The sequence below is a fragment of the Brachionichthys hirsutus genome, chromosome 7, assembly GCF_040956055.1.
Source record: "Brachionichthys hirsutus isolate HB-005 chromosome 7, CSIRO-AGI_Bhir_v1, whole genome shotgun sequence".
NCBI lineage: Eukaryota > Metazoa > Chordata > Actinopteri > Lophiiformes > Brachionichthyidae > Brachionichthys > Brachionichthys hirsutus.
The window spans coordinates 11,470,545-11,497,636 of record NC_090903.1 but is presented as its reverse complement, the minus strand read 5'-3'; the positions used below and the strand labels follow the sequence as shown (position 1 = coordinate 11,497,636).

At 42.4% G+C, this 27,092-nt stretch overlaps 2 protein-coding genes across 3 annotated transcripts; one reads left to right on the top strand and one right to left on the bottom strand.

Annotated features, from left to right (window-relative positions):
• The first annotated feature begins 4,485 nt into the window (after positions 1–4,485).
• On the top strand, positions 4,486–8,031 carry LOC137895807 (amine sulfotransferase-like). 2 transcript variants are annotated; one of them, XM_068741321.1, is made up of 7 exons: positions 4,486–4,528; positions 4,749–4,913; positions 5,723–5,931; positions 6,097–6,223; positions 6,569–6,663; positions 6,809–6,983; positions 7,913–8,031. In XM_068741321.1, exons 2-7 carry the CDS (start codon positions 4,760–4,762, stop codon positions 8,029–8,031), a joined length of 879 nt encoding a protein of 292 aa, XP_068597422.1. In that variant the 5' UTR covers positions 4,486–4,528; positions 4,749–4,759. The 2 variants fall into 2 exon arrangements, with proteins under 2 accessions (XP_068597422.1, XP_068597421.1); XM_068741320.1 differs by lacking the exon at positions 7,913–8,031 and adding an exon at positions 7,112–7,285.
• Positions 8,032–25,964: 17,933 nt separating this feature from the next.
• On the bottom strand, positions 25,965–26,807 carry olig3 (oligodendrocyte transcription factor 3). Its single transcript, XM_068741447.1, has one exon. It carries the CDS (start codon positions 26,805–26,807, stop codon positions 25,965–25,967), a length of 843 nt encoding a protein of 280 aa, XP_068597548.1.
• Between the last annotated feature and the right edge of the window lie 285 nt (positions 26,808–27,092).

The window sequence follows — 27,092 nt, the reverse complement described above, 5'->3', positions numbered from 1 at the left end:
GGAAGCACTACAGTAGCTCTGGCCTTCATTCTAAGTTAGACGCTGTTTTACATGATTCAGTGTTTATTCATGGCTTGTGTGGCTGCGTGGAGAGTGAGGCGCCGTTTGGTTGCTCCTCTGATGCTGGCTTTAGGGGAGACATCAGATTCTTCCTCAGCGCAGGGCCACAGAGCTATAGGCAGCGTTTCCAGCTTATCTATATTTCATGCTTTTATCTGCTCTCAGCATTTAATTAGGCAGTTAGCTGCTCATTAAATTCTACCCAGAGCAAAGTTTCACCTCGTGGCTGAAGTTGTGCTGATGTTGAACTTTTCCAGGCAATGGAGGATTTTGATAACCTTGCATCAACAATATCATTATTACTGAGTTATTACTGAGTTATTACTGAGTTAGGCTGCCTTTGTGGTTTAGCAGCCAAAGAATATTCTCTTCTGACATTTCTGTCATCTCAAAGAGACAGAAGAATAAATTGTCATTATTATAATACTAATAATACTACTACTGCTAATAATAAATAGTTGCTAAAGTGTAGTGCTCCACCTATCATGCAGGGAATTTGCAAACTTATTTCGGTGTAAATATGCAAACTTGTGTCATATCAGAGCTCCAATGATCGGACCTATAATGTTAGCAACAATATAAAAAATATATTTAATAAAATAAACTGTAATGTGGAACAGGTAGCTATGCCGGTAAATCTGCCGCTCATAAAGAAGATGTCGTGACTTACTTTGTCTTCTTCTACTATCCTTGCTGCACCAACTCTAATGTGTGAGTCATGAGACTCACACGAGACTCAACTGAGACCCTCATGTGAGTCTCATGTGAACCAATCAGGGTTGTTATATAAGTATAGGGCATTTGAAAATTGCGGCCAGCAGCTCAGCTATGGCTCGTTGCTGATATCCGGTGGCGTGGCGTGGTGCGGCGTGCGGCTGACAGATGCCTGCTCCAGCTGGTACAGGGGGGGTTTATCGCCCGGTTGGAACGCGGGTCCTCACGCCCCGCCACTGTGCTGGCTACCATCGGCGTGTTTAATGAGTCACGAATTGCCTGTTTGTCTTCTGCTCCCTGCTGTTTCTGCACTCCCGCTTCCAGGACAATCCCTGAAACACATGCTGCTGCGCTCCGCAGAGCAGCCAGACAGGCCGGCTCGGCCAAACTGTTAAAAAGAACAAAGTTGTCATTTTTTATTTCTTCCCATTATGTCATTTTTTTTCCTTCTTGGGTGTTCATCTAAGAGAGGGATGGGCTGTTCTGCAATAAAGCTGCCTTTTCAGATGCTGTGCCTGACCTCCCCAATATGGCTACCCCGAGAAAGCGGTGCCCATTTGAAGCCCCTGACAAACGCACAAATGGCTCCATAATTGGGCCGCTTTGTTGTACAAGGTGCCGGCTCGTCTGGAAGTGTCGTTCAACACTTTGAGGTAAATGGAGGTACATTATGACAACACATGGCAGTTGATAAAGGAGTAGAAACTGGCAAACTGCAAAGACATAAACAGGTGGTGTTGACACAGAAATGGTTTGTTTTATGTCACAAGAAAACTGAAATTTGAAAAAAGAACGTTTCCTGCATCAACTGAGCAGGGAACATATTCTGGTGCAGGCCAGTGACAGACGACCATCAAATGGACCAAAGCATGTACACACACACACACACACACACACACACACAAGGGGTGGTTTTTGACTCTAATGTTCTGTTAGATGCCAATAGCTTTATCTTCATATCACCTGTTCAATCAGACAGGCTGTGCAACAGATCCTGTCACAGGAACAGGTGGCCATTGGACCGACCTGGTAAGACTCACAGAGGTAAATTCATTAAGTCTACAACACTACTAATAGGGAGATGTATATATTTTTAAATGAAACGATCCTAATTATTTCTTAAATCACATTATTTCTACAATAACTTAATATTAATGTTTTAACATTTGAAACGCACTACAAACTGGGCTTTGAGCTAACTTTTGCAACAGCCACACTATTCCAAAGCATATCTGAATACATGCAGAACATCAACCTTGAAATGCTGCACCATTCTAACACACACATAAACACACTTACACATAGTGTCTGATAATGAGTTGAAGTTTAAACTAGCTGTAGAATCTTGGCAGCGTCCGGATTTGGCCCGGATCCGTGAAATCTTAATTCCGCAGCGCTGCTCCCAATGGCCAGCTCTGTGTTCTTGGAGTGGCATTCTTCTCATTGTGCAGGTCACTGAGACAGAGGAGGTCGACCTGAAAAGATCCTCGGTGGAGGGAAACAATGGCGTAAGTCGGCCCATAAATGTCTCCTGTTCAGCTTTGCCCCATTGACTCTCTGCCTCCCTGCCAAGCCGGGTCCTGTCAGACCAGCCCCTCTCTCAAACAGCTTAATTAGCAGAAAGAACAACAATGTCAGAGCCTTTTTTTTTGACTGAAATAAAAACAAGAAAAGACCCAAAAGCTGCTTTCCCCGCCTTTCATTGTCCACGCTCAGCCCACGATAACAGAGCTATGACTTTGCTGTTCAGCTTAGTACAAATAAAACAACATTCCTACGCTGTTCCATAAGGAGCATGACGACCGACTGATGGACCAACAGGGGGGGGGGGGGGGGGGGTTGGCCGTAGCTCTCATCATGCGGGACGCAGCTTTTTAAATGGGGGTTTCTGATTTATATCTCTGGAGCACCAAAGGAGCTGAGTGATGACCTCCACATTCCAAAGAGGGATGAAATCTGTCCCACTGAAGGCTTTGCGCCAAACCTTTTCCCAATCATGCTTATGGTGATGATGACAATGCACTTTGCATTGAGTCACTAAAGCAAGAATCATGGGGCGAGGACACTCACTGCGGTGGCGTCCACCACGCTGGTTTTGACCTTCTTTCGCCCTCAATGTCTTTCTGACTGACGGGTTGTAAAACTGTGTCTGTGTCTCATCTTGTCCTCCTACTTCCATGTTTCAGTCAATCAGTTGATTGGATTTTCTTGTCTACTGTCTTTGTCTCCTCAGTGGGACAAAATGGTTTGGAATGGCATTACCGCACCTTCGATGAATACAAAAAAGTATTTTGTTAATTTCTAAAATAAAAATAAAATAAAAAGACATGCAAACATCAGACCTACAGGATTTCACATCACCTCTTCAATCTTTTTCAGTTGGTGAGTATTCGTGATGATTGGCATCCATTGCTGTCATTTGGGTTTGTGGATTGCCAAATAGAAACAGAATTGCTTGCAATCAATATTGTTTGTTCGGTTTTACAATTTTACAATGCAAAGAAATGACATTGTGCATCAGCATTTTGTCATCTTAGCATCACTTTACCGTCCATTCTGTGGCCAGTGATTGCATCGACTCTGATAACTTTGGTGAATGTGCTGCACAAACATCACATCAAACACTTGCAAAACAGTCTGACCTGACAGCCGGTAAGAGGCAACGATTTACTGTGCTGATATTGATGCATTGGTGCCTGTGGCTATTTTTGTTGTTAATGCATAGACTGCTTTAGACGTTCTGTGCTGACGGTTCTAGTCCTCCTTGTCCTGCAAGTGTATATCAGGATCGCATCTTATGTCTTCTCTGGCAATGCATCATGGGAAGTGTCATAGAACATGTGATCCAACCCCGGCAGGCTTCAGGCGAAATATCTCGACACCCTCCACCAACCTGTCTTCTCTGAATTGTTTTTTTTTAACCGTTTATTGGGCAAGTTGCTATTTTTGGAAGCCAGGTATGGTGAGCGCTGTATGCATGTGTGTGTCTGCTGCCAGGTATACGGTGAATGTGAGTATAGCTTGGGAGTGGGTGTGCCTGTGCCGTGGGTGTGTATGAGGTTTGAAAGGTGCGCACACACCTGGGACACGGAGCTAGGAGAGGCAGTTGGGTAGCCTTCATTTTTGTTGACCGCTTTTTCTTTATTTTATGGTTTATTTTTCATCAATCCATGATTCATCTTTGCAATATCTTTTCTGACTTTGTTTATTGCCAGTACCGCCGTACTTGGGCGTCAAATAAATACATATGTGAACGCATCTGGGATTCAGCGTCTCTGGATAGACCTTTTAGCGCGTCGGACAAACCCAACATGCCTCTCAGCAGCTAAAACCAGAAATAGGCCACTAAGAAGCTGCAACAACACTCAAAGGTGGAATTTTATTTAAGCAAATGAGTGCCTTATAAAATGTTAAACAAACATCTGAAATAACCTTTCTTAATTTTTTTCAACAGAATTTGGATTTCGAGGTGGACTGTGCTTTTCATTTTCTTTTTTACAATAGTAGTTCACGTATTTTTGATATTGCGTGCTACTTCGCTGTGCAAACAGCTGAAAGGCAACAGTGTTTACTAGCGCCAGAAATTCAATGTAAAAACTAAAACAGGCAATCCCTCCTTTCTGACGTTGACAGGAAGTGGCCTCCAGTCATAAGTGTCAGAAATTCTCATCTCATCTCAATGTTTTCTATTCTGCAGAACCTGCAGTGAAGTCCTTGACGCGCTTCTCTCTATGTGATACTCTTCTCCAGAGCTGTGAGTAGAAATATTTCTTCAATTGAATACAGGCTTTACTTTTTCATAGTCAGTTTTTTTTGTTTTTAGCAGAGACAAGTTCAATAGAAGGACTCTTATTACAATATTATTGTAATAAGAGGAATTTACAAAGCAGAGGAAAATCCTTACGGTGTGTCTTAATCAGTGGGGCAACAGCTGTGAACAAACAAAATAAATTAACTCACATTTATTTATTTAGCTTTAGAATCCATGGACTCTCTGGACCTCGTCAGCCCTTACCTGTTCAGGTACAAAAATATGAACTTTCTGCTCAAGGAAAAACTGCGAGCCAAAGACATCGATGCTCTTCTTGACTTTGAGATCCGTCCTACTGATATCTTCCTGATTACATACCCAAAGTCAGGTCAGGAGCTGGAAATAATCAGTTCTAGATATGATCATAGCTTCTTTTTTTTTTTTTTATCAACAACCCTTCACTGCTCCTCGTATAGTTTATGCTGTTTGAAAATAATAGATGATGGAGATGTTTTATAATAGTATCTGTAACTGACAGTGTGCAACACAGTACTGTTTGTACAGCGCGTACATAGAGTTTGGATGTGTGAATTGTTTTATGTATGAATATGTGCATGAACCAAGTTTTTTTCTCTCAAACTATTATTCTTGTATATGATTCATTTTCAAAATTAATATAACTTTTAAATATAAATGTATGAATGATAGATGGAGGAGTAAATATAATAAAATATGAATTCATATTTATTATTATTAACTAGAAAAGCACTCGGAGAGCGCAGACACCCACCGAGCAGCATATTCCCCTCCTTATTGGATTAACGCCGTCCACATGGTGATCTGGCTTTTCTAGTTTACAAATTTGTGGTCTGGTGATGATGGCTGTGTATTATTATAATTATTATTATTATCGTATTATTTACATTTGCATTTACTGTTTTATTTTTAGATCCATTGATTTTTGGCACAATGCTTGTTATCAAAACTTGTTTGTTTTTTTGTCCCCAGTGTGGGATTAAAAGTATTGTCTCATCTCATTTCATCTCATGTTAAAAATGAAATGAAAAAAGATAGAAGATATCAGAGTATATTGAACTTCATCTTAGGGGTGAATAGAATTCTGTCCGTTTATATCAATGCAATAAATAAAAGAAACTGGTCCTACTTGTATTTAAAACATCCAGTTCTTTGTTTTAGGCACAATATGGATGCAGCAGATCCTGGCTGAAATCATTGGGGCTGTTAAACCTGATTGGTTGGAGGATGTCACCAACAGGACCCAAATTCCTATGTTAGAGGGAGGAGTTTTAGGTGACCCCTTCCGACCAAGACCAGATCCTAGGGTATTTCGTTCACATCTCTACCCTGACATGTTGCCCCATGGAGTGAAAAATAAGCAAGTCAAGGTAACAATTTTCAGTCTTCAAGCTGATTCAAGAATCCGTTTGAAGCCAAATTCACCAATCAAGAAGCTCGAACATTGTTTCCTGAGCTGTGAAAATATCTCTGAATTATTAAAACAATCATTCTGAAGATCATGTACATATACAACATACACCTTTCCCCTTCAGGTTGTGTATGTTTGGAGGAATCCCAAAGATGTCCTGGTGTCCATGTATCACTTTGCCCGCAGTTTTGTCTTGCTGGAAACACCTGAGAGTTTTGCGGATTTCTTTCAGCAGTTCCTGGATGGCGATGGTAGGCTCAACATTCATAAGTTAGTAAAGCTATCAGAATAACGGCCCCATGTCTTTGTTGCATTATCAGAAACATTATTTGTCTTGTTTTGCGCTGAATAATTTTATTTTAAACACCGTGTACATGTGCAACTCCACATAAATGACACATTTTCAAAGTTTCGTCTTCTGATACCATCTAATTAAAAAAATGAACAAACTTTTTTTAGATTTAAAGCACATTCTTCTAGTTGTAGCTTTAAAAAAATGAGGAATGTAAATGTATTTTATGCTTTTGTTAACATTGCTAATGTAATGCAAACAACTATGGAAAAACAGAAGAGCATCTCATCTTTCTTTCCTTTAGTTTTAGGTGGCTCATGGTTTGATCATGTGAAAAAAGGTCATGAAGCACAAACCTATCTGGACATCCATTTTGTGCAGTATGAGAACATGCTGAAGGTTGGGCGTCCTCTTTTGTCTGTTGTTTGATTGTTAAGTGAGGACCACCTGTATATAATGCATTGGACTTATTTCCTTCTGTTTAATGTCAGAAATGCAACAAATGATTTCACATAAAAATATATTTCACATCTGTCATTAACAGGATCTCAGACAGGAAGTTGTGGAGCTCTGTGCTTTCCTGGGAGCAGACTTGACAGATGAAGTCATTGATCGTGTTGTGGAGAAGTCCACGTTCAAAAACATGAAGACCGACCCCAAAGGAAACTACAAGGACCTTTCTGAAACCCACATCTATAAAGAGCCAACCATGAGAAAAGGTTTGTTTCCACACTCTTTTTAATATATTCTCTGAAGTTCTATCTACTGAAACTTGTAACGGTGAAACGCTGTAACCATCCGATCGGTACAGACGGGTGAATGTGGGACTGTTTCTGTGTCTGAGCAGGTGTAGCAGGTGACTGGAAGAATCACTTCACTGTGGCCCAGAATGAACGCTTTGACAAAGTGTTCAAGGAGAAGATGAGCAGCTTTCCTCTGACGTGCACATGGGCGGTCAAAGAGTAGCTTCTTAAATTTAGTTACTAAAACTGAGCTGTTCAACCTGCTTGTTCAGGGATTAACAGAAACTGATGATCTCTTCATTGGCTCTCATCTCATCCTACTGTTTTCATAGGGAGAGTTTATTCATGCAAATAAAGAAAGAATATTTGATCAGTAATTCCTTGTAGTTTCTTGGCATGGCACCTTCAAAAGTTTTTCCAGAGTTACTTATCATAAATTAAAATACTGCATGAAAAAAATATTTGTAATCATTTTGTTATATTTTTGTTATTATATTTTCTCAGGACAATCATCATCAATGATCGTTATATTTCCTCAAGATTTCCAAGTAATATTATTCACAATTAGAAGCTGAGAAAAAAAATATCAACTTAAAAATAAATTATCTTTATTTACCAATTGTAATTTTTTTTTAGTGTAATATATTTTTAAATTGCATTGAATTTAGCGGTGACGCTTGACCGGACCAAGATGGCGGCCCCACGGCTCGTCAGCGCTCGATGCGGCTTCTACACTTTATGTCTATTCATGTTCCGTGGCATGCAGCTTTGATCCTATCACATGACTTATTGTTGATGGTGTTATTCTCTGAAGTTCTATCGACTGAAACTTGTAACGGTGAAACGCTGCAACCATCAGATCGGTACAGACGGGTAAATGTCGGACTGTTTCTGCGTCTGAGCAGGTGTAGCAGGTGACTGGAAGAATCACTTCACTGTGGCCCAGAATGAACGCTTTGACAAAGTGTTCAAGGAGAAGATGAGCAGCTTTCCTCTGACGTGCACATGGGAGGTCAAAGAGTAACTGGTTGAATCCATTTCAGCCTTTAAGATTAGAGAAATTAAATTATCATTATAATAAAGTTTAGAGTAGTTAAAGATGGAAAAGATTATTTAAAATAATTTGCTAGCAGATCAAATCACCAATAAAGGATACATGTCATTTTTATCAAATTTACTTGTTTTTGACTTCTGCTGAAACAAAAATAAAACTTTGCCTTTACGGTTCCACTCTTTTATTTTTATTTTGTTTGTAAAGTACATTTCCTGGATTTGTACAGTGTGCACCTAATGAAATATATTCTTTCAAATATTCTTTTAAATATTAATTTGAGATCAACGTCATCCAGAGTCCAAAATATTTACTGATTTGCTTCTCATAGTTTAGTAACATTCAAATGAGTCCCACAGATTCACAGAGGTTAAGTTCCCATGTATTCTTTTTGCTTGTGTTCTTGTCAAGTTTCAGCTTTAGGTTTTCAGTATTTTGTCCTGGAAAGGTTCAAGTTTGTTGTCATAGATTTGAGTACAAAGACGATTGAATGTCATGCTCATTGTATCGATTTTACACCTCTCGTCTAGCCAAGGCTTTGATGGTCCATCAATAAATCCACCAGAAACAAGTGATTGCTTTGACTCTTTTTTTCATTTGGACGGTCAAGCATGAAGTTCAGCCCTGGGACAGCCTTGTCCCTCACTGCTCCAGTATTGTCAATTTCCTGACTGCATGAAGACATACAACCCACATAACTTATTTTTTTAACAGCAAGGCCCTTTGAGCTTGTCCGTGGCTGAACCATATTTAACCTTTCCGTGTCAGACCACCCGCTTGTGCCTGAGAGACAAACGGCACAATTTACTTCCCCCAATACCAAAACATTTTTAGAAGATGTTTTAGAAGTGTTGTGCGCTGCCTCACAAAGGCTCTGTAGGCCGTATAATGCCACAGCAGCAGCATAAATTAACTTCACTTTGAGGTGGTGGGTTTTATGTAGAGAACATCCACACCCCTCTCTTCCCATGGTAGAATAAAACAACGCATTTTCCCAGGTTATATCTAGCTGTGGGATTAGAGCGAGGCAGGAGTTATTATCCCTCCTTGGATATGTTTGGGTAGAAAAAAGACGTGAGGTCACAGAAACATAGGAAATGACCTTTAAAAAAAAAAATCAGAGTAAAGTTAACCTGAACATTTATGATGTTACCAAGGGCAGATGGTTTTTCATTCTATAAATCAGTCAAAACAAATGTTGTGCAGGTATGATTCATGAAAACAAATCTATAGTCCTATGAATTTTGTCTAAACCTGTTGGCATTATGGAAGTCTACAAAACGATGTGTAACTCAAAAGCCGAGGATATAATATCCACACAATCATAAAAACACAAAGAATGTCATGAATCCGGAGACACATCTGGAACAGACCCGGCTGTGGAGTAGCAGAGCTTTACCAGGAGTATTAACTGCAGTTTAATGTGTGCATTGTAATATACTTTACACTGTTCATTTATTTAAGAAACACATTAATGTGCTGAGTAATGCAGCACAGAGGAGCAAGTTAAATCATATTCTGCTTCTTGGGTTAACCAATCTTGGTATTGTTCTTTTCCTGAAAATAAGTTTTAAATAATTGAAAAAAAAAAGCTTCTACTTGACTTTTGTAGATTTACACAGATAAGTTTTACTATAGTGAATTGCTCCCCCCCCCTTCTTAATCGCTGTGTTGCCTTGTCCTGACCTTTGCCGATGGATACTCAGCAGTTGCCAGATGACCAGATTACTACAGGACAATCCCAGTGGGTTAATAATTACTATGAGTTCCCAGTGAAGGAAGCCTGACCTCACGAGCAGCCAGTGGCACCAGTGATAAATGAGCAGCAGCTATCGGGCCTTCTCTGGTTCTCTGGGCAACACACCTTCAAAGTGTTCCCATTTCCTTTCCACAATTGTTAAAATACAAAGACAATAATAATGAGTTGGAATTTGTGTTATAACTGAAGGAATTACAAGATTACATTACCTCTCTTTACCTCCCTTTGGGCGGGAAAATGAGGCCTTTTTCTAAAAAGTGCTACCGATACCGACTTTCCGACATTTCCTGAGATCATTTCCCGATCTTTTTCTTTTTGGGCTTTCGGCTCATGCGTGTTGGAGAGTGTGAATACAGCACAAGGCATGGCCAACCCTCCTGGAGATAACGTTTGACAGAAAGAAGAGAAAGTCCTGCAGAGAGAAAAGGACAGAGGGATGCAGACGCAGCTATGGGCAGAGGCCGTGGCTTTTCTCAAAGATGAACATTAATAATATGACAAGTCACAATAGAAGCACTGAGATCAGAGAGATCACCTCCTTTGTGCCGCCATCTCCTACTGACACCGACCGCTATGGTGCACGAAGAATAAGAAGAATAGAGGAGCATAACCTGGCCGCGCACCATGCCCTTTCTTTTTAAAGTACTTAATAGCCTGTGATCCTTTGCAATGCTTTTAATTGTTCCTTGTGTTTAACACTTTATGGGCCGATATGGAGAGGCAAGGTTTAAAATATAGCAAATCAGCCTCTAACACAAGCGTTATTTCTTTAACTTTAACAGTGGGTTATTGATTTTTCTCATGGTTATGTAGAAAAATGTGTGCATGCATGAAGTGAGGAAAACTTGTCAGGAAAGAAATACTTCAGTCCTAATGCTCATGTGAAGAGATATGCACTACGATGTACGCTTTTATTCTCCGTTTGATCAGATGCCTCTGATACTGGAAAGATTCCGTTTGTGTTGACAAGGAGATCCTGACCTCTGTCCCACAAAGGTGTGGAACATGAGAAAAAAAAAAATCAAAATTGAGTAGCTTCCAGCTATGGCATTCATATTTAGTGCCCCTATTTTGGTCAGTGGTGTTTGAGGAAACACGAAGGGATCATACCCGTACAGTTGTGAAATAATCTGACTATAATCCATCATTTTCGATCATTGCTGGAGCTTTTCCCAGCTCGCTATGGCGGGGTATACTTCGGACGAGTCGCCAGTGCATCGTGGAGCTACACATAGACAGACAACCATTCGCACACACACTTACAATTTGGAGCGATCAATTCACCTAAATTGCATGTTTTTGGGAGGAAAGCAGAGAATCCGAAAAAAAAACAACTCATGCAGACACAAGGAGAACCGGGAGAAACTCTGCATGAACAGGATTTGAACCCAGTTCTTGCAGTGAGGCAACAGCGCTAACCACTATGCGACCATGCCACCAGAGACGGTTAAGTGAAATCGAGCTCCATCCCAGCATGAGCACCATGGACAGCTCCAACCTCACAGCAGGACCAACACCTTGATACCATCTGAAGCAACATGGGAACATTGTAAAAATAAAATAAAAGTAAAATGTCAAAAGTGGAATTCCTGAAGTCTGCATTTGTAAAAATACAGAAGTATTATGAGCAAAATATACATAAAGGAGGCTAAACTAAAGTAAAAATTGGCCCATCTTCAAATTATTAAGCATGCAGAATGATCACAGATATATTAATATGTTAGCTTTATTTGTTTCGTAGCTGTAAATAAAATCATAAAGACTTTGGCCTCGACCTGCTATGTAAGGAAAGTGTCATAAGATAACTGCTGATATAATGTGGCATCATATAAATAAAATCCAAATTAAATTGAGTTGAATGAAGTGACACGAGCTGATTTCAGAACCCAATAGAATCAGGCATCAGAGATAAAAGAGGAAGCTTGGCCCAGTATCTGAGGAGGTCGTTTGGTGCAGACTGGATCACTGGAGTCTCTGTGAGGCCCCGAGGCTTTGGAAATGTAAAAGGTAAAACATTGTCAATGGAGCAGAGGCTCTCTCGCTGACCAGGGGAATCTCTGCGGTCATTAATCACAGGACTGGACAGACTGGTCTGAGGTGGACGGCTCTGGGTCGACGGACTCGTCCTTCACTTTATCGAGATTTTATTTACTTCTGACCTTTTTCTTTCTGATCTCAGCTTCAACACGTTCAAGTTCTGTTCCTCACTTTCAGAAGAGTATATTCAGAGTCTGATGAGCCCGAAGGATCCCACACTGCTAAAGCTCAGCCTTCTGGCGATGCATTGCAACTGTAGCAAATAAAGAAGGGCAATATGACCAAATCTGAACGCAACAGCCAAGATTGTCAGAACTATGATAGGAACCTCCCCTCTCCTCTCCTCCCCTCTCCTCTCCTCTCCTCTCCTCTCCTCTCCTCTCCTCTCCTCTCCTGGGAGAGAGCTTTGGTTCAGAGCCATTTTTCAGCCAATTTATTTCTTGATGTGGTCTAACCTGGGGCATGTCCCGCTGGGGAGGCTTTATGTGGTGATTAATGACGGGTATTTAGCCCAGGTGCCTGGGGGAGCTGGGGCCCATCTGCACAACACTGACAGGTACAACACTGCACTCCAGGACAGGACGGGACAGACCAGGCCTGCAGCAGACTGGAGAGTGGCAGACAGGTGTGATGAGTGTCACTTTGCTGCTGCCAACCACAGTTAGGTGTAGTTTATTACCATAGCAACGAGGTTCCAGCCTTGTTTAACCAACTATAATTAAAATTGAAACAGAATTCATACTGTCTCACTCCACCCCTCTTATCTTATGTGCTTCCGTTGCATTAGCCTGCATGCATCCAGAGGATTGCATGAAACGACAAGAGAACCCACTGGGTGAGGCGAGATGATTTAGCCATCCATTATACGCTTGAACGCCTTGTCGTCTTCACTCTGTCATAGACCATCCCTCAGCAGAACCGGCCCAGATGCCAGAAGGACTCTAATGAGATTAGGCTGCGGACAGGTTGGTGGCCAGTAGCTGTCACAACTACTCCGTCTGAGTGGAGCGATGAATGCGCGCGTGCGTGCGTTTATGTGCGGCTTTGCATCAAGGGATACGTGCGCAGGCCTGCGTCGGTGCATGTACATGATGCACTAGTCTATGTGAGTGTGCACAAGCTGCCACTTGGATAGTGATTAATGAGCGAGGTAATCCATAGTCTCGTTTCGTCGGTGACAGACACATCAGCAGATCCCCAGAGCGCTGATGAACAGACTGTCTGTCAGAACGCGTGAAAATAAACTGCAGGTAACACAGATTAAAAGTGTTGCTTCCTTTATTTGTATTCTGTTGTTATTGGGTCAGAAAAATCTAATCACTCCCAGATGCTCTGGATGCGGCATCAGATTCATCTTGAACAGGCTTTTCTTTCTGAAATCATTAATTGTCTTTAGCCTCTTTGTGCAGCTTTGTTGACACGCACCTCAACACGAGGCCCTAAAACCATGTTAATACAATGCGAAGGCTGTCCATAATGCCGGAGTGCTTGCACAATGCATGAAACCCCATGGCCCCAGACTCTTTGAAGCACACTGAGATCAAACAGCAATGCACCATGGAGCACTAGGTAAGGAGCATGAGCAGAACAAGAGACGGACGGTTAGCCGAGAGGAGGGAGGGACGGAGGACAATGCCTGCAGGACAGGCCTGCTTACTTCCGAAGATAAAATCATATTTTGAGGGCAGGCTTCCAAAGCTTCCCGTCTGCCTCCGTCTAACCTCCTGCCTTGCCTCCTTTCTGCTATGAATATGGACAATGACTGTTTGCGTTTACAGAACCATAAATCAGAGTTGCCCATTGCCACAGAGCAGCTGGCACGTTTGCCAATAATTATAATTATTAATCATGCCGATTTCACGGTCTTCAGCGGGACGGCAGGAGACTGCACGGGATAGGGTGCGGCTGGCGCCTCCGGGCCCGCAATGCAGCCTGGGAAGAAAAAGGTGGCCTATAGAGAAGAAAGAGGGAGGAGGAGCGTGGAACTCTAGAAGAGATGGAGAACAAGTGGACAGCAAAAACAAAAGGTTAAGCTGGAATATGCTTCATTTTGTAAACACACACACACACACACACTGCTATGTTGAAGTGAAATCCAGAAAGCCCTCTTGTGGACGTATTAATTATAGCAGGAACAAAAGAATAAAAGAAGGCGACATTTAATTTTTAAAAAAATCTGTGCCAGAAACAGTTGATGTGAATAGATGGCTTCCTATTTCTAAACAAGATTCAATATGTTTCTTCCATTTTCACCCTCTGTACTCACCCAAAAAGTCAACCCAATCAAACTTTAGTCATATGGTTTCATGATTAATATATTCATCAGCTGTAAAATCGTCCTATCCTTCAGGGAAGGATAAGAAAATAATTTGATCTGTATCAAACAATTATTTTATTACATATTATTATTTAATGGTAACAGCATCTTTGACTGTTACACCCTCGCCATTACGCAGGTGTGTTGCGGTTCAGGTGATCGCTTGCCAGTTCTCTCCTCCTCCTCCTCCTCCTCAGGCCCTCTGCTAGCCGCCTGCTTCTAGAGGCTATTGAAACATTGTGAGGAACTGTATCATCTGCCTTTCATGTCTGCAAGACTGTAGATATGAGGACGACTCTATGATTAGAATGATAACCAGTTGAATATTGGTGTGTCTCCAGAGCTTCATCACATGTGCGTTCCTATGTGTGTAAGAAAGTGTTTATGTGTGTGCGGATGAACATATGGGATGCTTTTGTCTGCATTCATCAGTGCTCTTGTACAGTACACAATGCACGCTGGACAGATGGGCACTGCATGGGTGTGACAGAGACATGAACGCCTACAAATACAACAGATAAATACATCAAATAACACGAGACCTGCTGCGTCCAGCTGGCCGTCAATGGAATGGATGAGACGTTTCAAGTCTGGGGACAAATGGATTTAGAAGGAGGGAAGATGTATCGAGGAAAAAACATTATATTATCATGAAGAAAAGCTGAAATTGTAATTTCCCTGCTCTGTCTTGCACGAAATATAACTAATATGGAATTGCTGCTATAGTGATTTCCATTGAAAGAGGAAAAATCTTAATTTGAATGATGCAGCTGTTTGGAGACATGCTTTGAATGACTGCTCTGGTGTCCCTCGGCTGTACATTTGGATGCAAGACAGTTTCACCCAGAATTGAGCACATATAGTGGGAAGTTCTTTGCTAATTCCACACTCCTTCATTCATTGTCCCAACCACTTAATCTGTTATCGTGTCGCGGGCCAAGCTGGAGCCAATCCCAGCAGTCAATGGGCGAGAGGCAGGTGACACCCTGGACAAGCCGCCAGTTCATCGTAGGGCATAATTCCACACTCCTTCAGGCCAAACACACTGAACTCACAACGTTTTCCACTCTCACTTCCAAGTTTCTAACAGAGTTCCTATAGCTCCTATAGGGGCGATGGTGGCGCAGGTGGTTGAGTCCTATGATCAAGAGGTTGGTGGTTCGTTTCCCGGCTCAGGCACATGAGGCGTTGTGTCCTTAGGCAAGACACTTCACCCACATTGCCTGGGCGCATGCGCACGCGGCAACCAGCAGCAGACTACAGTTGTAGAAAGAGTAACTTACTGTAAACCAAATTGCCCTCTGAGGGACAAATCAATAAAAAGTATTTAGTATTAGTAGAGAATCAAGTGAATTGAATGAAACTAATAAAAAAAACCCAGTCAGGTCGGGAGGGATTTGGATTTTTAATATCTAACTGATGCCCTTTAGGACTTTCTAGAATAGATCTTGCGGACTTTTCAACCTATGGATCATTTGAGACCCTCAGGCAGCGGACAGAACTGAACCTTTGTCATCAGGGATGGACAACTTTGGAAAGACCTGATTGATCATTATCTTTATTATGATTTTATTTTATTATTATTGTTAGTTTGAATTTCAGTTTGACTCGGTGTTAAATATGTGGCATTTGATCCCTCTCTTTCCTTCTCGGTGTCTCCACAGGAGGTGGAGAAATTGACAGCAGGTTTAATGGATGACCTCCAGTCAACTCTCCCTCTCCGACTCTCCCCCCTCTCTGTCCTTCCTTCTCCTCCTTTCGCTGTCCCTCTTCTCTGGCTCGCCTCATATACTGCATGCATAACACAGCCTCCCCTGGGCAGGATTGGACAGGGGGCCGGTCCGAGAGGCCAGACCCAGAAACAAAGCACTCTCTGCCATTCAAATACCCCCCCCCCCCCACACACACACACCCCCACCCGGTCCCCTGTTCTCCAGGGAAAGTGCTCTCTGCTGAGCCGGGGCTGTTAATAAGCTGCTAATGAGGAAACAGACCTCTATTCTCTGCTAACACCAAGACAGATGGACTCACGCAACATGTTTATTTTAAACTTCCTACATGTGTGATGGATGAGATAGAAAGAAAGGCCCTGCTCAGACTCGGTGGACCGATTTGAAGGAATGCGATTATTAATTTATACTTATTTTTAGGAATTAATGAAAGTTTGTCAATCATTAAATAAATAGTTTTTTTAAGGAATCCGAAAAGAATATTGTTGTGTGGCTGGCAACTTGCCAGCAATACTTTTTCCAACTATATTTCTGTATATTTCTTTAGAAGACCAAATAAGGAGATTCTTTTCCTTGAAAACGAAACTGGAATGTATTCATTGGCATCTTTTACACATTGAGGCTTCCCTTTTGATCTCAGCAACTATAGAAAGGCCAGCATTATGACATAAGAGCTCATTGACATGATACAATTTGTTGGTTTTTATATGACAGAGTACCATGTACTCGAAGTATATCTTAAGTAGTTTAGTCACTATTTACTCAAATTATCCAGCAGCTAAATGTGGCGTAAGCTTCTTATCTCTTTATTGAGGCTTATTTATAATGTGTTTTGTGTCTTTGCCCTCACTCACTCCTCCTTACCTTTTTTTTTTTTAACCTCCTTTCTCTTAGGCACACTAGAGGAAGTGTCATGCTCTAAACTCTGCAGGCCAGATGGGATCCAAAGAGACCACTGACAGTATTACAGACCTCAACAGGACATGGAAGTGTGCCTTTTCATACTCTGCATTGTCTACTTCGGCCCATCAGTGTTACAGGAGGACTGACAGGAGGTTCACACTCAAGTGGCACACTCGCATTCAAACCCCATCCTCTGTGCCTTGACAGGAGGCCATGCAGCGCTGTCTGCGCCAGGCAGCAACCTGGCTGTGTCGAGCAGCGGGAGGCAAAGCAGACAGGTATTCATATGGATGTCTTTCCAGTAGGCCCCAGCAGAGAGCCCGGGACCGTTAATAGGCCTCTAACGGGATGACCATCCCATGGACGGCCCCTACTGGCCCCCCCAGCACTCATGAAGAAGGGGAGACGATAACAGATGGAGAGATGGGAAAGAGGCTCTTCCTGTTTGACGGACAGACAGAAAGGTGTAGATGAAAGGAGGATGAGTGACAGCCCTTGTCGGTGTATTTGTTTTCCTTTCACCGGCAGTTTGACCTTTTTTCTCAGATAATACTTTACCAGTTTATGTTTTTGCTTAGAATTTAGAGAGGTTAGCATGCGAGGTCTAGGTAAAAGTGTAAACTCCCCTGTGCAACATTTTATTACTCAGTTCTCAGTATTTCCTCTTTTTAGGCTCCATTTTAGAGGATCCTTTTCAAAGTTAAAGTTCACAGGTTATGATGAGCACGATAACATATTCTAGTTTTTTGGAGCCTTTTCTACACAAATCATGCAAAATTAAGAGCTGCACATTTAGCAATGACGTTGTGGAGAAGAGTGAGCGCAGCCTCTGCTGCAGCCCAGTGTTAATCCTTCTGGATCTTGTGTATTGCACGACCCCAAAAGATTGCAATGAAGTGTTTTGTGCTGCTACTCGACTGCAACAGGGTTGTTGATAGCTTGGCCATCCTCCCTAGTGGTAGTTAGTGTCATGGTTACCAGCTGCTTGATTCCAGTGCAGCATCCAGTGGCTATTAGCACAGCATCTGGTGCTGCTGACATTTTCAATATAGCAAATCAGAGTGCTGCTGCTTTTAGGGCATTATGTACTAGAGAGAACGATTGCTGTGCAAAGCAACGTTCTCTGCTTTTTACAGAACAGGACTCTATACTGCTGTTCTTTTAGAATTACAATTCTAAACTTTAGTCCAGCTGTGGATCAAAACTATCAAATCAAGCTGGGATGACCCATTGGGTAAAACAGAACTTTAAAAAGAAATATTGTATTGCATGCGATGTTGACATGTCAATAAATTAACCTGATTAAAAACAAGTAAAGGACAGAAGGACATATAGGTACATTACTGTCATTATGGTAAAAGCCATCCTTGTCCTCATTATAGCCAGGGGGTGAAAAACCAAAGAAAGACCTCTTCCATTAAATAAAATATTATTATTCAAAATACTATCAAGTACACATCCATCAAGCAGCACACAAAGTGCAACAATCAGTCTCAGCAGCATCATCAGCCACCACCACCACCACGAGTATCTGCAGCCAAGGCAGAAGCTCTTGATCTCAACGTCCCTGGAGCGTCTAAGAACCAAACGCTTTCTGGCAGGCTAATTATCCCACATCATCTGCTGCAACAAGCAATTTTGTTGACTTTCATCGGTTGTCCCTCAGTTGAATTTTTGGTTTTGTTTCAGAAGACGTGTGCAAAACAACAATCAATCAATTCAGAAAGCAGTGACAATCACAGGCCTTTGCTTTGTTTTACATTAAATCAGTGTCTCGGGCCCTTCCATGTTAGACTGAGCCTTTCCCATCACAAACTGACATGCAGGGAAATCTCTTTGAATGGGACAACAGATTTTCCCACTTCCTCGGCTAGGAAGCTGTATTTTTTTTTCTGTTTAAATAAAGCGTGTCGTTACTATAATAAGTAGGTCTGTTGATGTCTTTATGTCCCTTGTGTAGTTTGATCATGTTGTACCGAACTGTGCTGTGATGTGCAATAAAAATCTACTTATTCTTTGAAATATGCAGTAGTCATGCATGAAATTACTCTCTAGTAACAGAAGGGTTCCTCGCTGTCGCTCTCTCGCTCCCTCACACGGACACGCACATAGAAACACACACAGACACACACAAATACATAATTGCATACGTTTTAAATGGTTTATCTGAAACCTCAGATACAAAAGATTCAAATATTACACATGTTCAACCAGATTTATTGGCATGAATGAATTTGAAAAATGTGTCCACCCCCCACAAACACACACACACACACACACGCACACACACACTAGACACCCCCCCCCCCCAGCCTATCACTGTCCTGTGTGATTGGGCGAGGTCTTAAGGGAGTCATTTAGTACAAAGCGTTAACATCTGCCAGACATTACTGAGCCAGAGCTGTTTTGATTTGTCCATATGATGACTCTGGCCCATACAGGCATTGTTTGCTCGTGTGTGTGTGTGTGTGTGTGTGTGTGTGGGGGGGGGGGGGGGGGGGTCTGGGTGCCCACTGGTGCTGTCACTTCTGGTTTCACACCCATGATAATGCCTGTTTTAGAGCTGCGTGTCTCCCTGCCGGTGGAGCGCTTCCACTGCCGGGCCTTGCCAGGAGGTGCCGGTGCGGTCCAGCTGGGGGTGTCTATCTCTAGACGTGGTGCGATTGCCCTGGCTAAATGATCTCACCAATCAGATGATTTTTAGTGATGCTAAACTGCTTTGCTTTGAATAATCATCCATCAATGGTCTCGTCTACGGCCGCTTTACCTGCCTTGCGCCCTTGCTTGTTTGTTTTTTCCCCCCTATACTTTTTACACAGACACACTAGCTATCTCTCCAGTGTTTGTGATATAGGCTAACTCCTGGACAGATTTTTTATTTCATTTTAAGTTAATTGGTATTTAATATTTATTTAGTTGGTAAAATTTGAGACAACAATAATTTCTTTTTGTTGATCATGGCTTTTATATTTAGTTTTATTTGTGTATAGCAGAGACTGACATTAAGTGAAGTGGCATTAAAAAAAAACGTGAAACTATACTACACATTACGCGTCTGTTCCAGCAGCCATATGCTGACCTCTGAGGTGAAACAAATGCACCTCTCCACCAACAATCTCACTATCCAGTGTTAGAACGTGTTGATGCATTTTTTTTTTATACGTTTGTTTGTTCTCCAACAAGCTGTCTGAGTGTTGTTAACACCGATATTGATCAAAATCACCAACTGCGATGGAGTTCACCTGGCAGCACCACAAGGTTTGAACATGCCAGCTGTAATCAGGCCAGAGGGAGCAGGGCAGTATCTGCTTTAGCATCGCTGCCAGCTCACACAGAGGGTTAGGTACCGGGCTAACGCCACGGTAAACAGCACTGCCAGACGACATGGCTACTGAAAGACAGACCAAGGGAAATGTGTTGAAAGGGTCTCCAGAGAAACCTCAGCGACTTGAGTTTTTTTTGTTTTTTTTAAAGAAAGCCTAATCGGATATACTTTAATTATTAGATCAGTTGACAGGTGGAATGTAAGTAACATCTGCACATTGTGAGAAAGAGCGATGGGAGGACTCGATGTAGGGTGAAAATAGATCCCAGTTCAAAGCAAATGAATGTGACTTAAAAAAGAAGCAGATAGTCTAATTCAGCGTGGTATGATCATTTCATTGGTGAAGGATGTATTTACTGCATATTTAAAAGCGGGTCTTGGTATTACCTTCCACAAAAGTACTTTACCCAAACTAAACTATGAGTGAAACTGACTGACTCTCAGCTACGATACAAATTTGATGACAAACTCGAAATGGTGATTTAGTGAAGAGGCTCTGAAGCCTGAAATATCTTGTGCTTGTTCAGAGAGGAAAAAAAAAGACTTTTCTGAAATGTATTAATTGAAATTTTAATCGTCTGACTCTGAGCTGCCCTGACAAATCCTGCCTTTGGAATCTGTGCACTGGTGGTGGTGGCGGCTGATGACTATAAAGAGTCTGATGAAAAGAATCTTCCAAATACCGACCGTGATGATATGTGAACATGATCTGTTGTATTTGTGTGTTACATATCAGCATTTATCATCACATGAAACTTGCTTCTGTGATTAATCAACAAGCAAATGACCACACACTTGCCTGGAGAATTTCATTTCATAGCAAAGACAAAGTGACTTTAATCTGCTTCTTTCCTGCATCCCCTTCAGAAGAAATTTGTTCAAAGTCAAAAAACAAACAAAAAAGAGCGAGACTTGGTCCACATTCAAACTCCCTTTAAATCAGAACTTTTTTTTTAATCCCCATTTTTATTTTTATTTTCAGATGCAGGAACATCATCAAACAGTTAACCCTTTCATTTTGGACTGGACCATCATAATAAGGAGGTGGTCTGATCTCTCTATTTGTGTTGTCTGTTCTTGGCTTCAGTTGTGGCTCGTTCTCCTCATGACCATGTTTCACTTTGTCGCTCGACCCTCCCTGCTGCGAGGGGCCTGTCTCTCGGTGCCGTGCCAGGTCTGAAGCTGGCACACACACACACACACACACACAAATTCCTTGCCTCTGTCTATTGCTAATATTTAAGCAAAAGTTCTCCTGCTCTGTTTCCCCCATGCCATTTTGTGGAGAGACTTGTTCCTCTGGGCAGATTTGAAGCATGTGTTGGCCAGAGATTTAGATAGACATATCTCTCTTATTAACATCTGCTCCCCTGGCCTGCTCCTCTCTCTCCAGAAGGCCATCACATACACATCCACCCACGCATAGACACACATTCAGGTTCACACACACACATATGCTGCGGTTCATCCGTGGTTGACAATCAAGGACAGTTGGTTTTCAGCAGTGTCAGGACAGTTACACTCTCACGGGGAGTCTCTGAACTACAGGCGACTGGCACACAGACAAACACTCAGAGAGAACATTTACGGCCAAGCACTGAACGCCATCTGTCAGTCACTGTAGGAGGACATTACTGCTGAAGCTCACACACACGCACACACACACACACTGTCTGGCTGAATCTGTATCTGGATTGTGATCCTTACAAAATAGCAAAACTGGCTTGAACAAATGAAAGTCTGAGTGCGTATTTATATCCTTGTATTTCGCATGCTGCGTAAACACAGCATGTCCATTTTGTCAGGAAGGTTGCATCTGTGTTCTGTTTTCATCTTTCAGGCTTACAATCAACGAAATTAGTCTGGCGTCTTTATTCTCACGCGCTAATTTAGAGCACACACGTTTTACTTGTGCTTGAGCAAAGGTAAATATTTTAGTTTACGCAATGTAAAAACAAAAAAAGTGACCAATTTAAGCTTATTGTCACTGTTGGGCCAGCCATCCCAAAAACCTTTGGATGTTAAAGTTATAATGGAAAAAGAAGAAGAAGATTTGCTGTGGCGGCCCCTCACGGGACAAGCCGAAAGTACAGTAGTAGTAGTACTATGAATAATCACAGCTCATTAAGATGACTTTATCTTTATCATTGGAGGTCTAATAATAACAGATGATAGAACCAGCCGGGTACGATAATGCACATGGACGCCATTCTGCAGCCTAGTCGTCTCACTTCCCGTGACCCTGCCCGGACAAAGGGAGGCGTCAACACCACCTCTTTAGCTGCACAATTAGCATGCAAATGAGCTCAGCCGCTAATGGAAATGGCCACGCTCTCTTATGATGGAAATATGCTTTCTGTTTTGCCTGTGTGGGTTCAACATTAGTTTGTGGAATCAGCTGATGACGGGAGGGCAGAGGCCTCCGAGGCTTCCCTGAGGGCCGAGGGAGAGACGCAGAGAGCGAATGGCCTCTGCACCTGCTTCACAGTCTATGACTCTGACACACACACACACACACACACAGAGCACAACCAGGCAGTTATAATCAGTGTCATTCGGCCTGTCAGCGCCGTCAATAACTTATCCCCTCAATTGCTTTTGTTCTAGCAGAAGCTCGGCTGATGCGACCGCTGCCCCCTGTTCAACTGAAATTGATTTTCGATTGCTGCCCTCAGGCACCAGCACTGTGACACCTGACTGACTGAGTGAATAAACGAACAGCCGACCTCTTCACATGCTCAGACCCAGCGACAGTAAGAAACTGCAAAATGAAGTACTGCAAACTCTCGGGTTGAAGAAGCCTTCAAACCATTTAGTAATCTCTGACCAAAGCGTGTGTGTGTGTGTGTGTGTGTGTGTGTGTGTATGTGTGAGAGAGAGAGAGGTTTTGAAAGACGTTTTTTTATTTTGCAGTTTCTCTTCCTATTTAGCATTCTTGTGATCTTTCAACAGTTTTAACTACATTATTTGTATCTTACTATTTATGTCTATCAAATTCTATAAATTTAATTATGGCCTGTTGATTTGCTGGCTTTGTCTGTCTGTGTGTCGTCTGGACTCAACTACGTTTGATTTAACAGCAACAACTTATTTATTCAACTCTTCACATGTGATCTATCTTCCATTTCTTTCCTGACGTTTTGATGCTCATGTCAGACTTAAAATAAAACCGCCAAATGAGAGCTCCTTCTTTTTTAATTGGTCAAATCATCAGCTGCTGAAATACCTGTTTTTCGACCGGACAGGTCTGCATCTTCGTCTTGTTTTCCCACAGCTGTCTTCCTACCTTTTCTAGTCCCAGATCAATATTTTAATCTTCATCTCTTTAACGAAAAAGAATTTCAATCTCACTGGGATTTACATGATTAGGTAAAATAAAGTATAAATCTAATGAGGATATTTGTAAAGCAAGATAAGCCCTACCACAGTCACAGGAAATGCATAATTCAGTGTTTGCAAATGTAAAAGCAACTTTCATTCATTATTGGCATTTGGAAGATTTATCATGAAAACATTTTACATTTAGAAGTGCAAATCTTTATTTAAAAACAAAGAAGCTCCTGTTACGACATGTTGTCTGCACATTTACACTTCCTCAAGTAAAACTGCGCACACGGTGATTTACATTCAACTCTTAAATATGCAGCAGCTCAGGTTTGCATGTTGTGCGTGTTATTTGCATGTGCATGATTGTTTTGTGCATTATTTTGTGGCTTACTTATGAATGCCCCCCCCCCCCCCCATGAATGTAACAGCGCTTGATGCCAGGAGCAGCAGTTGTCTCTGCTTTACTCGGCTCCTAATTAGCCAGAATTAAGAAGTATTTCTCGACCCATTGAAGAGTCCATTTCCTTTGAAAGCAGTGCATAATAAACCTTAAGTAATTACCCCAACTCATGACTATTAACTCGCAAACCGCCAGCTTCCCTTGACAACATCCTCCTCAGTGTTGTGTGGTTAAAAGGCCATTGCTGCTACCCAGCCATTTACATCCCATCTGGCAGCCTGTGAGGGAGGCAGGCTGTACTCATTCCCAAAGACAAAAAGAAGAAGTGCAAAATGAACTCTTTCACTCTTTCTCGACTTAGCCACAGAATTTGTGTTTTGCTCCTTCCAAATAAGTTACAAAGGACTTCATCTCCTTTTCTTTCTTTTTTTAATCCACACACTCATTTGCATGCAAGGCAGGCCGAGGAGGGGCTGAATCTATAATCTTCTGCATTTAGCAGCCTGTAATCCCGACGCCTTTCTGTGATGTGATTTCTCCTCTTGGTCCCCCATGAACAATTAGCTTGTAATCTCCACAAACATGCATTCTGTCACTGCAGAGATGAGACGTAGAGACACCCAAGGGACCCGGTGGACAAACTGCTCTGTGCTCCCCAAGGCGGATCCTTCCGTGCAGCTCAGTTCAGCCCAATAGCCCATTTTTCTTCAGGTTTGGTTTGAACTTGGAAATGTGAAATAAATGCTGTATGACTGTGTGAGCATTAACTCACTGTAAAGACAATATCACAATTTACCATGGGGCCTGTGAATGCAAGGATTGAAGAGTGTGAAATAAAGTCACCGATATAAAATCACTTTTGAGAAAGGCTTTGAAATGGTAAAAATGGCTCGTGCATGTGTGAGATAATCAACATATAGTTTCCTATCTTCCTTGTTTTGTATCAGCACTGTATAATTATTAATATCATTAAATAGATAAATGTTAATTATAAAGGGGAAATATTTTTCACAATTCATTCAGATCTATTAGCAAAAACAATTTTAAGAGGTTCAATCAATTATCTGAGATTAATTTATTTTGTCCTTTGATTTTAGAGATGAAACTATTTTACCAATTTCTTTATTTTGTTTTGCTTGTATTTGACATTTTTGTCATTGCTGAATTTATAGTTTATTTTGTAAGGTTATTACACAATCTTATAGGCCAAACAGCATTTAAATTATGGAAATATTATTACTTATGTTTACTTCAAAGAGGGATGGATTTATAGAGATGGCTTATCTTAGAATTAAACTACCGTATTTATTTATTTTGGAACATGAGCTTTGTCTTTGTATAATAAGCCTTAGAAACTATATTTCTCAAAACCAAAGAGATTTTGAAATATAAATATTATTTTAAATGTTTTAAGTGTTATTTTTGTTTGTTATTATATATTTTTAAAGAATGGGAAAGACAGTAAAAATGATCCATAATTTCAGTTTTATTACTGGGAGATAATAAATATTTCATCAGTCATCAACAATGTACGAAAATAAAGACACGGGGTCTCTGGGCATCACAAATTCAGTTCAGCAAAAACAATCATGCTGTGATACCATCATGCAAAAGAAAAAGACAAAAAGATACACACAAATTTAAAGAAAATGGAAATCAGAGCACATGCAGACAAAGAGTCATAAAATAACTCAAAAAAAGGTCGATCTGGAAAAAACAAAATCCGCAGTAGCAGAATATTTTTTTTTGGTAAACACATTATCTCCAAATAGAACTCAAGTTTAAATCCTTGGTACAAGGCACAGAGAGCATTCTTTGTTTTCACAAAATGACGCTTACAAATAAAACCGAAACCGAAATCCGAATATTCATACAGGCTCCTTCTTTCACATTGAGGTTTTAGACTCAACGTTCCAACTTTTAGTTTCTGCCATTAATTGGCAAAATCATCTCCATAAGTGTAGATCATTCAGTATAAGTCCTTGTTACAAGGAGGGAAATAACACTTTTTTTTTTCCTCATACGCCGAACAAGAAAACAGAGTAAACAACAACATGCACCAGAGAGGCCCAAATACATCTCAGTCTCTGCGCGTCTGTCTCCAGCCATCATTTCATCCCGTCCTTGCCCTCCACCGTTAGTCTCGTGAGGCCGGTGGGGGGGACCGGGATGTGCGGGGGAGGAGGCGGCACCTGGCAGATGGTGCAGGGGCACGGCAGTCCGGCCCAGTGCTGGAAGCCGGAGCCCAGCGGAAAGGCCGGTGGCGCAGCTGGGGAGCTCTTCATCAGGGAGTGGGGCGCACGGATGGACGCGAGCCCCGGGAGCGCGCTCGACAGAGTGGAGGACGTGGAGGAAGACAGCGCGCTCCCGAGGAGCGGGTGAACCTGGTGGGCTGCGGCGGCTGCAGCAGCAGCGGCGATGGGCCCCCCGGAGTGTCCCCCGGCGGCGTGCGCCACCGTGCCGCAGTGGAACGCGGAGTGCTGCCCTCCGTAAATGTCTCCCACCAGGCGCTTCATCTCGTCCAGGGAGCTGTTCAGCATCAGGATGTAGTTCCTGGCCAGAAGCAGCGTGGCGATCTTGGACAGCTTCCTCACCGAGGGCCCGTGCGCGTAGGGCATCACCTCCCGCAGGCCGTCCATCGCCAGGTTGAGGTCGTGCATGCGCTTCCGCTCGCGGCCGTTGATCTTTAGGCGGAGGTGGTACATGTCCTCCTCCGTGGCTTGCTTCTTCAGTTTGAACTTGTCGCTGTCTCTGTCTCTGTCTCTGTCTCTGCTGCTTCCCACCGGAGCCGACTTCGCGTGCTCGCCGCCGCTCGTCTTCTGGCCCTGCGTGGACGAGGACACGGAGGAGCCCACGTGGTGGTGGTGGTGGAGGTGGTGATGGTCTCGGAGGAACAGGTCGTCCATGTCCGGGGAGGAGGCTCTGCTGCTCGGGTTGGAGTCTGAAGTCATGTCGCTGCTGGTTCCGCGCTCTCTCCTCCTCTGGTTGCGTTATGGTCACCTGGTGTCTTCTGAAGCCCTCCTGTCCCACGCACGCTCCTGTCCCACGCACGCTCCTGTCCCCCTCTAATCACGCCAGCGTCCACTTTGCCTCTGCTGACTTTCTCTCCTGCCTGTCGCTTTATCTTTGCGGCGGGGAGGACACTGATTGTGCGTATTTATACACGTGGCAGACAAAAGCGGCTTCTCCTCTTCATCGCGTCTCGTTAGGAGGATGACGCGCCCGTCGGAAAGGGG